General features: G+C 38.8%; 1 protein-coding gene across 11 annotated transcripts in view; it reads right to left on the bottom strand.

Annotated features, from left to right (window-relative positions):
* chd9 (chromodomain helicase DNA binding protein 9) overlaps positions 1 to 12396 on the bottom strand; it is a 277289-nt gene that overhangs the window by 236725 nt on the left and 28168 nt on the right. For all 11 annotated transcript variants that reach the window (XM_039762900.1, XM_039762899.1, XM_039762897.1 and 8 more), the window contains exon 2: positions 790 to 2301. In XM_039762900.1, coding sequence (XP_039618834.1) covers positions 790 to 2133 — 1344 coding nt within the window. In that variant the 5' untranslated portion in view covers positions 2134 to 2301. The remainder of the gene's footprint in view (positions 1 to 789; positions 2302 to 12396) is intronic.

The raw sequence follows: 12396 nt of genomic DNA, 5'->3' as shown, positions 1-12396 counted from the left end.
AAAACATGCATAAATGTGACATGATCATTACCCAATTTTGGAACACTGTATTAACCATAAAGGGGAAATTGTCATTATGCATGACCTTTGGAGTTCAGGGTCAGCCATTGTACAGCGCCCCTGAAGCAATTTTCAATGAGGAGAAGAACATAGAAAAGTAAAAAAAAAAAAAAAAGGTTTACTTAATAAAACAAAAGAGAAATACTTTTACAAAAATCATTGAGAAAATTTAGCATCTACAGTACAATTATGATTTTTTAAATAGCTTTTGCATATTTCAAACAGATACACATGAAGGTATGCTGTATACATGTTGTGAAGAAGAAGCAAAGTAGTTTGCAGACAGTTCTAACTTCTACAATTTTGACACCTGTTTCTTTCAAATTGCTAACAAATAGAACTGCATAAAAACTTTTTCTTCAGAAGAAGAATTTACATTCACTGTCTAAAAAAAACAAAGGTTACCTGAGGACTCTTTCTAGTGTTTCAGTATTGGCAGAATGTTATCTTGCATTTCAGTCTTTTTACAATCTATCTTTTTATGTAATATTTCTTTGCTTTGAGTTTTGTAAGATGTCCTTAATCACTGCATCCTCTGAAAGGTATATACTGTATACCTTTATATATAAACACATTATATAAAATTAAAAAATTAAATGAAATTCTCAGTAACCAGCAAAAGTTACCTTCAAAACTGCATGATGGACAGACAAACTTACATTTTTTTTAATCTTGTCTTTGCAAAACAGCCATATAAAAGTTTTCTCTATTTAAGCGTGTGAAACATACCTGTTGCTTGAAACAAGGTGCCGAGTCATTAACATCTGGCCAGGCGTTGTCACATGGATGGGATTCCATAGAAGCGCAGGGGTTTTCATGTCCAAAAGTGGTTTCAAACTGAGGCAGCAAGCTCCCCTCAAGAAGATCATCTGGATCAAGGTCTCCAAAAGGCATAGACGGAGTATCCATTTGCTGAAGTAAGTTCTCTTCCAGTTCAGAAAAGCCACTGTTTGGTGCAGGGTCCGATGTCGGTTGCGAACTGCCAAACTGCTCAGAGGAGCGTCGCAATGCTGTTTGAAAGCAGCTCAACTCTTCAGTAGGATTTCTTGTTCTGGCAAAACCTCCCTGAGTATTTTTTGCATGAAAAGAATTTTCACACACAGGATTTTGTGTCACCTGCTGGTGTTGTTCTGCAGGTCCCTGTCTGGCTCCTGCCAGTAAAAGAAAGGAGTCGGACTCCTCTAGGAAATCTGAAACTGGAGCCTGCACTGTGTTGGAAAATGAACCTGTAGACAGCACCTTCTCATTGTTCACACATGTATTACCGGAATAAGTGTAGCTGGAAGGCGAATTCTGAAAATGGGAATTCTGATTCACTGAGCAGGAAGGCAGGGAGAGAGTTGAAGATGGTCTCTGGTAAGGCAGCTGTAAATTTGAGGCCAGGTTACAAAGCTGGTGAGAAGTGGCAGAATGATGAGAACCAAGATGGCTGCTCATCGTTCCTGTCCGGTGAACATTTGTCATAGAAGATGTGCTGTTTACATCCATGAACAATTTGGACTGGTTTATATTCTCCTGAGAAACTGGTGTAGGTGGCATAGGATGGGTCGGGTGGTGGCTCTGCTGCAATGAAGCAGTTTGAAATAACCCAAAGTTCTGGTGCTCTGTGAAACTTTTGTTGTGTTGCTGCATAGAATGGGAAACCCCACTATGCTGGTGAAATTCTGTTCCATTCTCATGGTGATGTCCCCACATTGGGCTGCTGTTTGAGGCACCTGGAAACAAGCCATTTGACTGACTTGACTGGTGTGAAGGGGAGGGAGCATGCTGAGAACACGGTGGTGTTAGCACACTTCCATTCTCCACTCCAATTGAGAAGGCATGGTCTAGGGGGTGTGTCTCCTTGAGGGACTCAAATGGACTGACATGCTGCTCAAAGCCAAGGATAGGCTGAGATGTTGAGACGTTCCCAGTCTGCTTCACATGATCCAGAGGTTCCACCTGGAGGGGCTCAAACTCTGCATTAAGGTTCAGATCATCTACAAGCAAGGAGGAGCCAGAGAGGACAAAGCTGTCATCTGAAAGAGCCTCCATGCCTCTGGTATACAAAATTGGATCATCAAACAAGTCCATTGTGAGATTAGTCCTACTCCAGCAATGTCCACAGACCTGGACTGTGAGAAGCCACAGTCCACCCTGTTAGAAACAAATCCCCAGAATGCAATTTAGTTCCTGAAGATCAAAAATATGTTCTGCATCACTGGCCAATTAGGAAAGGCAGCGCAGCATCTCCAACTTAATCTAGAGAAAAATAAGACAGAAATATTAGAAATTGATTGCAGCAGATTAACATAAAAATGATCCTTGTATAACATCTCCAATGAATTTTCACTAAATAATATTCATATATAGCTTCATCAAAATTGTCAATAGACTGCACACTTTCCAGCATGTATATTGAAAGACTGATGCACGTCTTGCAGATGCTAGAGTTAAAAAGGATATCTAAATGTCTTCTGTAAAAAGTTTTCCACTGTAATTTAGCAATTACTGTACATGTTTAAGTTGTTCCCAAACTCAGGAGGACTTCTGGCTTAAACTGCTTTAGCAGGTAGAAAAGCTCTGAAGAACATGATTTATCCAGGTCAATTCCTCGTTTGTCCATCTGAAAAGAAGAGTCACATGCAGACGATAACAGGTTAATTGTCGTCTCCTGATAAACAGAACTCTCATGGTAGTTGCTCCCCTATGGTAGTTTCAGGAAGTATGAGGTCAGTGAGCATCGCAGCCAGACTGTCGGCACAACACAGAGATTCAGGAAATGACAATAACAGTGAGAGTCACTTCCCTTATTTGAAGGCCATTGCTAACTGCACTTCAGTTCCTGAATCCCAAGACCCTCTGCAGGTGAGAACATGTGTCAGGTTCCAATAAATGAGGGCCACATACTGGAAAAGGGCATCAAACTGACCTACTTTAAATGTAGGTTTCATACTAGCTGTTGCTTTCACTCATATTCCACAGAAGCAAAACCTATGATCACTGGTGCTAAAACATAAGGCACTGTATACATGCATCCCCAAAATGCTTAGTTAGGCTTTGATTCTGGAATGAGCACAATTAGCCAGAACAATCAGGTAAAATAAGTGCTACACTCCAAAGAAAATTAAAATCACAGAAATAAGCTCAACCTTTAGAGAACTTTTGAGAACAACAAAAACAATTTTTAGTTTTATTTGTGCAGATAGACAATATCTATATATTCCATATTTTTATATATATATATATATATATATATATATATATATATATATATATATATATATATATATATATATATACATACACATACAGTAATCCCTCCTCGATTGCGGGGGTTGAGTTCCAGAAACCCCCGCGATAGATGAAAATCCGCGAAGTAGAAACCATATGTTAGTGTAGTTATTTTTATATATTTTAAGCCCTTATAAACTCTCCCACACTGTTAACATTATTAGAGCCCTCTAGACATGAAATAACACCCTTTAGTCAAAAGTTTAAACTGTGCTCCATGACAAGACAGAGATGACAGTTCTTTCTTACAATTAAAAAAATGCAAATAGATCTTCTTCTCTTCAGGAGCAGAGAATTTCAGAGAGAGAGAGAGAGCACTCAAGAAAAGCAAACAATCAAAAAATCAATACGTGTGCTTTTAAGTTTGCCGCAGCATTTTTTAGAGGAGCGTCAGTATCTTCTAAGCAAACAGCCTCTGTGCAAACAGCCCCTCTGCTCACATCTCCTCCGTCAGGCGCAGAGAGCGTCAGAGAGAGAGCGAGATTAAAGCAAACCATCAAAAAATCAATAAGTGTGCTTTTGGAAGCACCGTGATAAAGCGGCATTTCTTAGAGGTGCATCCGTATCCACTAGGCAAACAGCTTATGTGCAAACAGCACCTCTGCTCACAGCCCTGCCGTCAGGCGCAGAGAATGTCAGAGAGGGTGAGATAGAGGCAGAGATAAGCAAACAATCAAACTCCGCGCGGGATGCATATCTTATAGCATTGAGGAGTTTTAGTTAATATGTAATACATGCCCTGATTGAGTAGCTTCTCAGCCATCCGCCAATAGCGTCCCTTGTATGAAATCAACAGGGCAAACAAACTGAGGAAGCGTGCAGCATAAATTAAAAGACCCATTGTCCGCAGAAATTCGCGAACCAACGAAAAATCTGTGATATATATTTAGATGTGCTTACATTTAAAATCCGCGATAGAGTGAAGCCGCGAAAGTCGAAGCGCGATATAGCGAGGGATTACTGTATATACAGTGGAACCTCGGTTTGTGAAAATAATTTGTTCCGGAAACGTGCTCGCAATCCAAAGCACTCGTATATCAAGGCGAATTTCGCCATTAGAAATAATGGAAACTCAGATGATTCGTTCCACAACCCAAAACTATTCATATAAAAATGATTAATACAAAATATAAAGTAAAATACATAATACAAATTAACCTGCACTTTACCTTTAAAAAGAATCATGGCTGGTGTGAGTTTCTAAACTCATGTGGGATTCCACCCAACGGGACGACGTCCCAAAGCAATCGCAGTCTCCCAGCGCTGTAGCAGTTCGACGTATAAGCGCATCCAAAAAGATCGCAGACATGCTATAAGCGCCTGTCGTCAATGGGTCATACAAGGAACATTATAAAGATCCCACTACAATAAATAACAGCGCTGTTGCTGTTTCAAGCTGAATAAAGCTGGTGTTAAAGTTAAAGTTTGGGGAGCAAGATGAGGACTCGCACTTCACAGCGCACACACACACACAGTCACAATGCTGTAGTAAACAGTATACGCTCGTACGGATATTGACTATATGAGTGAGGCACACAGACTCAGACGGAGAATAGGAGACGATTGCCACAGAGAGAGAGAGAGAGAGAGAGAGAGAGAGAGAGAGAGAGAGAGAGAGAGAGAGAGACTCGTTGGGCGAGCGAGCGAGCAAAATAAGGAGAGAGAAAGAGAGAGACGCGCTGGGTGAGCGAGATAAGGAGAGAGACGCGCTGAGCGAGCGAGATAAGGAGAGAGAGAGAGAGAGAAGAACCATCAGCTCAGTTGTGATTACATGACGCTCAGCAGACAAAGTCTATCCATACTACTCGTATTGCAAGACATCGCTCGTTTATCAAGTCAAAATTTATTAAAAATTTTTGCTCGTTTTGCAAAACACTCGTAAACCAAGTTACTCGTAAACCGAGGTTCCACTATATATATATATATATATATATATATATATATATATATATATATATATATATATATATATACTGCTCAAAAGAATTAAAGGAACACTTTTAATCAGAGTATAGCATAAAGTCAATGAAACTTATGGGATATTAATCTGGTCAGTTAAGTAGCAGAGGGGGTTGTTAATCAGTTTTAGCTGCTGTGGTGTTAATGAAATTAACAACAGATGCACTAGAGGGGCAACAATGAGATGACCCCCAAAACAGGAATGGTTTAACAGGTGGAGGCCACTGATATTTTTCCCTCCTCATCTTTTCTGACTGTTTCTGCACTAGTTTTGCATTTGGCTACAGTCAGTGTCACTACTGGTAGACCCTACAGAGGTTGCACAGGTAGTCCAACTTCTCCAGGATGGCACATCAATACGTGTCATTGCCAGAAGGTTTGCTGTGTCTCCCTGCACAGTCTCAAGGGCATGGAGGAGATTCTAGGAGACAAGCAGTTACTCTAGGAGAGCTGGAGAGGGCCATAGAAGGTCCATAACCCATCAGCAGGACCAGTATCTGCTCCTTTGGGCAAGGAGGAACAGGATGAGCACTGCCAGAGCCCTACAAAATCACCTCCAGCAGGCCACTGGTGTGAATGTCTCTGACCAAACAACCAGAAAGACTTCATGAGGGTGACCCAAGGGCCCCATGTCCTCTAATGGGCCATGAGCTCACTGCCCAGCAGCATGCAGCTCGATTGGCATTCGCCATAGAATACCAGAATTGGCAGATGCACCACTGGTGCCCTGTGCTTTTACAGATGAGAGCAGGTTCACCCTGAGCACGTGACAGAAGTGAAAGGGTCTGGAGAAGCCATGGAGAACATTATGCTGCCTGTAACATCATTCAGCATGAGCAGTTTGGTGGTGGGTTAATGATTGTCTGGGGAGGCATATCCATGGAGGGTCACACAGACCGCTACAGGCTTGACAAAGGCACCTTGGCTACCATTAGGTATCAGGATGAAATCCTTGTACCCAATGTCAGACCCTATGCTGGTATAGTGGCTCCTGGTGCATGACAATTCCTGGCCTCATGTGGTTAGAGTATGCAGGCAGTTCCTGGAGGATGAAGGAATTGATACCATTGACTGGCCACCACACTTTCCTGACCTAAATCCAATAGAACACCTCTGGGACATTATGTTTTGGTCCATCCAATGCCACCAGGTTGCACCTCAGACTGTGCAGGAGCTCAGTGATTCCCTGGTCCAGATCTGGGAGGAGATCCCCCATAACACCATCTGTCATCTCATTAGAATCATGCACCGATGTTGTCAGGCATGTATACAAGAACACAGGGGCCATACAAAGTGCTGCGTACAATTTTGACTTGCTGCAATTAAATTTTGGCAAAATGGACTAGCCTGCCACATAATTTTTTCACTCTGATTTTTGGGGCGTCTTTGAATTCAGGGCTCTGTAGGTTGATCATTTTCATTTCCATCAAACGATGTGGCATCCTTTCGTTCCTAACACATTACACAGTCTATATCAGTATAGATATCCAGGAGGATTTCTTTTTCCCATTGAGATCTGATGTGTTTTCAAAGTGTTCCTTTAATTTTTGAGCAGTTTATATATATATATATATATATATATATATATATATATATATATATATATATATATATATATATATATATACACACAGTAATCCCTCCTCGATCGCGGGGGTTGCGTTCCAGAAAATCCGCGAAGTAGAAACCATATGTTTGTATGGGTATTTTTATATATTTTAAGCCCTTATAAACTCTCCCACACTGTTTATAAATATTCTCCGCTGAGTTATACAGCATAATCCCTTTTTTATTCTCTTAAGATATTAGGTAAGATTCATTGAAATTATGTATATAAACACACTGTTTATATACAGTAAAACCTAAATATTATTTTAAAGATATTGAGTGTCTCCGATATCACGTTACAGCCATTACGATAGACATGCCACCAGCAATAAATACATACAATGCAACAAAAATAGTATACAGTAAATGTGTGTACAGTGACACTAAACGTACGTACATGTACTAAGTACTGTAAGGAGAAAATTAATTATGGTTACTCACCAACAATGACACGATGACTTGTCCTATAACAATGAGTTTAATTTTACTGCACAACAAAGGAGAGCGTTACAGCCCTTAAAGGAGCCACTTCAGGCGATTGTATATCACTGCCGTTGCTCTTCTTCTGGCAGTCTTCAATCCAAATCCCTAAAGCAGATTCCATCCAGACTACTGCCTTATTACATCCACTTACAACTCGTTTTGCACCCTGGTTAAAAGGACACTGCTGCCGTAGATCTTATATTCCTTTCCTACTTTTTAAATAAAAGAATCGTAGCCTTCAACAAATCCAAAGCGTTTACCTTTTCGCAATCGTTAACATCTTCCGTTCGCACTTGGGCACGGCCCCTGAAGCAGTAGCACATCGTTTTGGAGCCATAATGAAGGGCTTGACTATGCACAAAGATAAACACAAAAGAGCACAACTCTTTACACAGCGAAACACGTTGATGCTGAATGAGCGAGACGAGACTTCCTGGTTAACACTGCATTCAGCAAGCAGGAACTTAACTGCGTGCTCTGATTGGTTAGCTTCTCAGTCATCCGCCAATAGCGTCCCTTGTATGAAATCAACTGGGCAAACCAACTGAGGAAGCATGTACAGGAAGTAAAAAGACACATTGTCCGCAGAACCCGCGAAGCAGCGAAAAATCCGTGTTATATATTTAGTTATGCTTTCGTATAAAATCCGCGATAGAGCGAAACCGCGAAAGTCAAAGCGCGATATAGCGAGGGATTACTGTATAGAGATAGATAGATAGACACACACATATATATATATATATATATATAGCATACTATGTGATTCATGTCATGCTGTATATGTGGGACAAACATCAAAAACACTCGCAATACATATACAGGAAGACTGCAATGCTGTCAGAAGGAAGGACACATATTCTTTGATTTACACACAAAGGGTCAACCGGATACACGTTTAACATTAGAATCCCTGAAGCCTATGAAAAAAGTCATAATGCCAGGCCATTTTAAATTCCTTCGCACCTCTTCATCAGCATCTTTGTTTTGCAAATGTGTCAATCACAACAAACAGCAGGCAGCCTGCAATCTCATTCCCCCTCTAACGCAGCTGAAGTTCTCCCACCTCAAGTCTGTTTATTTAGGTGTGAGGTGCCTGAAATTGTACTCGGTAAATAATATACCGTTATTTGGAATACATACATTTCATGTGTGTTACATGTCTACAACTATCTGGATAAACGTAGGATGACAGGAAATGTGAGGCAAGAAATGTTGAGCAAATAACTAAAACTTTTTTCATGTTTTAATAATGACAAAATGCTGAAGTAAAGTGTATAATTTGTGAAGACTGAAGTCCAAATATCAAATAAAACACTTTCACAAAAAGGTATAACAAAACAAGTGCTCCATTTTACAGATTCATTGTTGTCCAGCATTTCCAAAACATTCAGACTTTGACAGAATGTACATGCATATCTTCATTTGAAAGCCCACTTTCTGGTAGCTGCAAGCAAGTGAGGACCGCTTACAAGCTCTTCTAAATCTTGGATGTTAGAAGTAGTTTCCTAAATTAGGAAAACAGATAAAATTCTCTGATTCCTCCATTTAAGAGCAGGACCAAATTTGTGTCACTCAGATTTTTGAGCCAGTCAGGACAGTTTTCCTACTCTGATACGCTTGATAATTACGGACACAGAGCTTCTTCTGCTGCTTACTGGCCTTGGTACAGATTATAAAAGCAACAGCAAAAAAAGACATTAAAAGAAGTGCTCAAGCACTTCCTTTAGGAGATATTCACACCTGGCTTCTTAGACTTACCTTTTGAACTCAGGTTAGAACTTCCTACTTTGGATAATTTTTCCAAGTGGAAACTTTGTTCCAAAATTAGGCAAACATAAAGCTGTCAAGAAGATTAAAAAAATGATAGAATAGGAAGAATAAAGACTATTATTCTTGCCCTTATAGAATTTCATTTTATTTGCCCTTGAAAATGTACTGTACTTCAAATAAGGCTTTTCTCTGTAACATCTATTCACTGTAGCCTGTACCTTACCTCCTTCTGCAAGCAAAAAAATAAACAACCCACTTTAGCTCCTGTAGCTCAAACAACCTATATTATTAATCTCTACTCATCCATCGTTGATATTTTTAGACATGAGTTGATAAGTCTTTTTTTCATTCATCTTTTGGCACAGCAGAGTAATTTCACCTTCAATAAACTGAGTTAAGCATCCTAACACAATTCACACTTAGAGTTGGAACATTGTTAAATTGAGATACACATATAAAGACCAATATAATTTCAATTTAACAATCAGAATCCATATTTTATTTGCAGTTTGCAATTGAAAGATATAATCTGTGTTAGAAAGTATCTCCAAAAATGTTATTACATCAAGTGGAAATGGCTGTGTAAACAACTTAAGAGAAGAGCTGTGCTAGTAAGGTTTATTCCAAACAGAAAAGTAAGGTCAAAATTATAAGCACAAAATTTGGACTTTTCGACCATCATTAAATTAAATTGATGTGGAAGAACTTTGTGCAGCATCCAATCTTCTTGACTGCCAAAGAAGTCATTAACACATCCACAGTCAACTGTCCAAAGCAGCAGCCAAATAAATAAATCTGAATGCAACATAATGCTCAAGAAACAAATATGTGGGAAATATCCTTAATCTTATTCATTTGTGCAGTGAAATGTGATATTTAAAAAATTCATCAATTGATAGTAAGTGTAAGTACATCTGCAGTACATAATTAGTACTATAGTAAAAACAAATACAAATCAGATTTTAAGTAATATTTTTAACACTTCTATATTTCTGAAGTACAGCACAAGAAAGGGCTCATCCCTAGTTGATTGTTTTGTTAAATAGGTTACTAAAAAAAAAAAAACTTCCATTAGTCCTTGGTAAACATAGGAAGGGGTTGTAGGAGACACCAGGAAAATAACATATCTTCTGGTTTTCTCAACAGTTTGGAAGTTGCTAACCTGGAGGAAGAACTAAGACCCCAAACAGGCACAACCCAATTCTGCTTAATACCACATCTTAAAAGGATCTCCTATTAAGTCTCAACCTTTCTAACAACCAAATAGCAAAAGTCCCTTAAAAGCAAAAAAAAAACAGGAAAAACAAACAAGAATGAAAATGCAAAAAAGTTTGGAAATCCCAGTGGCAAAAACCAAAAAAGAAACAAAAATGCAACTAGAAATAAAGCATGATTTGAAAAATGTTAATGCTCAAGACCAGAAAGTTAACAGGCAAACCACTTGCTTCAATGCAGAAATTCCACTGTCACATGCACAAGTCTGTGAGTCTTTTATGGGGAAGACAGAAGGAGGATTTTGAAGATGCTCTTATTTTCTGCCGTCAGCCAAGAATATCCCATCCATCTCTGAAAGACTTATGACGTATTCCATATTCGCCAAAGTTTTTCATCTGTTCACGACCACACACTCGGGTGACGATCAAGCCAGTTTCCCTTCCGGTTCTTACCCACCGATAGAGAGAGAGAGAGCGAGAGAGATAGAGCGGGCTGTTAAAGAATGCACCGGGCTTGTTTTTAAAGAGACTGATTTGAGCATTCTCTGTTCAAGGTTTTCTCAGTGTTATTCAATGTTTTCACATCTACAGTAGTTTACTATTACATTGTGCATTCTATGATATAATTAACTATTTCTGTGCTTAAAAATCTTTAAAAAAATATATTTATATACAGCTCGTTCAGTCTGGAACGAATTAATTGTATTTATATACAATCCTATGGGGGAAAATTACTTCGGGTCACGACCAAATCTGGTTGCGACCAGAGATTTGGAACAAATTACGGTCGTAACCCGAGGTTCCACTGTAATTGATTTTGTCTACTTCCTCCCCAACCTCTTCAGTCCTTAAAACCTTACCACTCAACTTCTTTCGTGGATCAACACAGCAACCAAAGAACGTAATGGTGCCACAGCCCACGCTCACTACTAGTACTATTACACTACTACAAAAATAGCCAAAAAAAAACTCACATTTTGCAATGAGTAAAAATATTGATTATGTAATGTGGTTTCTCTTGCTCCTCTACATTTTTTAAATGGTGCCTATTGTCCTACACAGAATGATGGATATGTCACATTGGATGATAGAGCGCGGACAGAGTCTTCAGAGGACTCTATAGGTTTGTTTGCATTGAAGAATGCCAGAAACACAATAGTGTGAAGAGATATGACAAAAGCCAATCTGTTGCAAACTGAAGTTTTCTACTGAAGGTCAAAATAGTATTGATCAACAATATCAATTCCACTAATTTGTCTCTCTTGCCGCTGATCTGGTTCACGCTCTGCTTACTGTTACAGTGCATTCTGTAGGTCTAAATCATTTTCATTTTGCTAAGTGCAGTATGACTTTTTTTGTGGCCTGGTTAGTTTTGCAAAAATAAAAATACACTGAAGGACTTATGTACAATAAGTCTAAATTTATTATTTACCAGACTAGATTTTGTTACTGCTTTATTTATTTGTATATCAGTTTAGTTTTGATTAAAGATATCCTCTTTGAAAAAGCTGACTTCTAAAATAAAAGGATTTTTCATCAACTTGCACTTTTATAATTCGATTTCATTAAAAAGCATAAATCAAAAGTGAAATTGATTTATGTTAGACCTTAACCTTATCAACAAAACAACGGGCAAAAACAAATAAAATGGTGTTTGGCCCAGTATTTTCTGGAATTTGACCAAAGTCAAGAACGTTGATTTTAGTGGATCACCAAGTTACTACAACGTTTACAACATTTAACAGATTAGCCCATAACGTCCCACTGCTTCTTACTGTATGATCTCTTGTTTCTCTTATGTTACCAGTATTGGAAAAATACCAATTAAACAGTCCAATTCTTGAAAACCATGAGCACTAATTTAGATTATTTATGTTAGGAAGAATGCCTAGTCGGGGCTGGACGGTCTTGTGGCCTCTGAACCCCTGAAGATTTTGTTTTGTTTTTTTTTCTCCAACCCTTTTTTTCTTTTTTCTGTCCTCCTGGCCATCAGATCTTACTTTATTCTTTGTTACTTAGTATTGCCTAA

This window comes from Polypterus senegalus, chromosome 9, assembly GCF_016835505.1.
Source record: "Polypterus senegalus isolate Bchr_013 chromosome 9, ASM1683550v1, whole genome shotgun sequence".
Taxonomy (NCBI): domain Eukaryota; kingdom Metazoa; phylum Chordata; class Cladistia; order Polypteriformes; family Polypteridae; genus Polypterus; species Polypterus senegalus.
The sequence above is the reverse complement of the archived record's forward strand: the minus strand, read 5'-3'. Positions and strand labels throughout refer to the sequence as shown.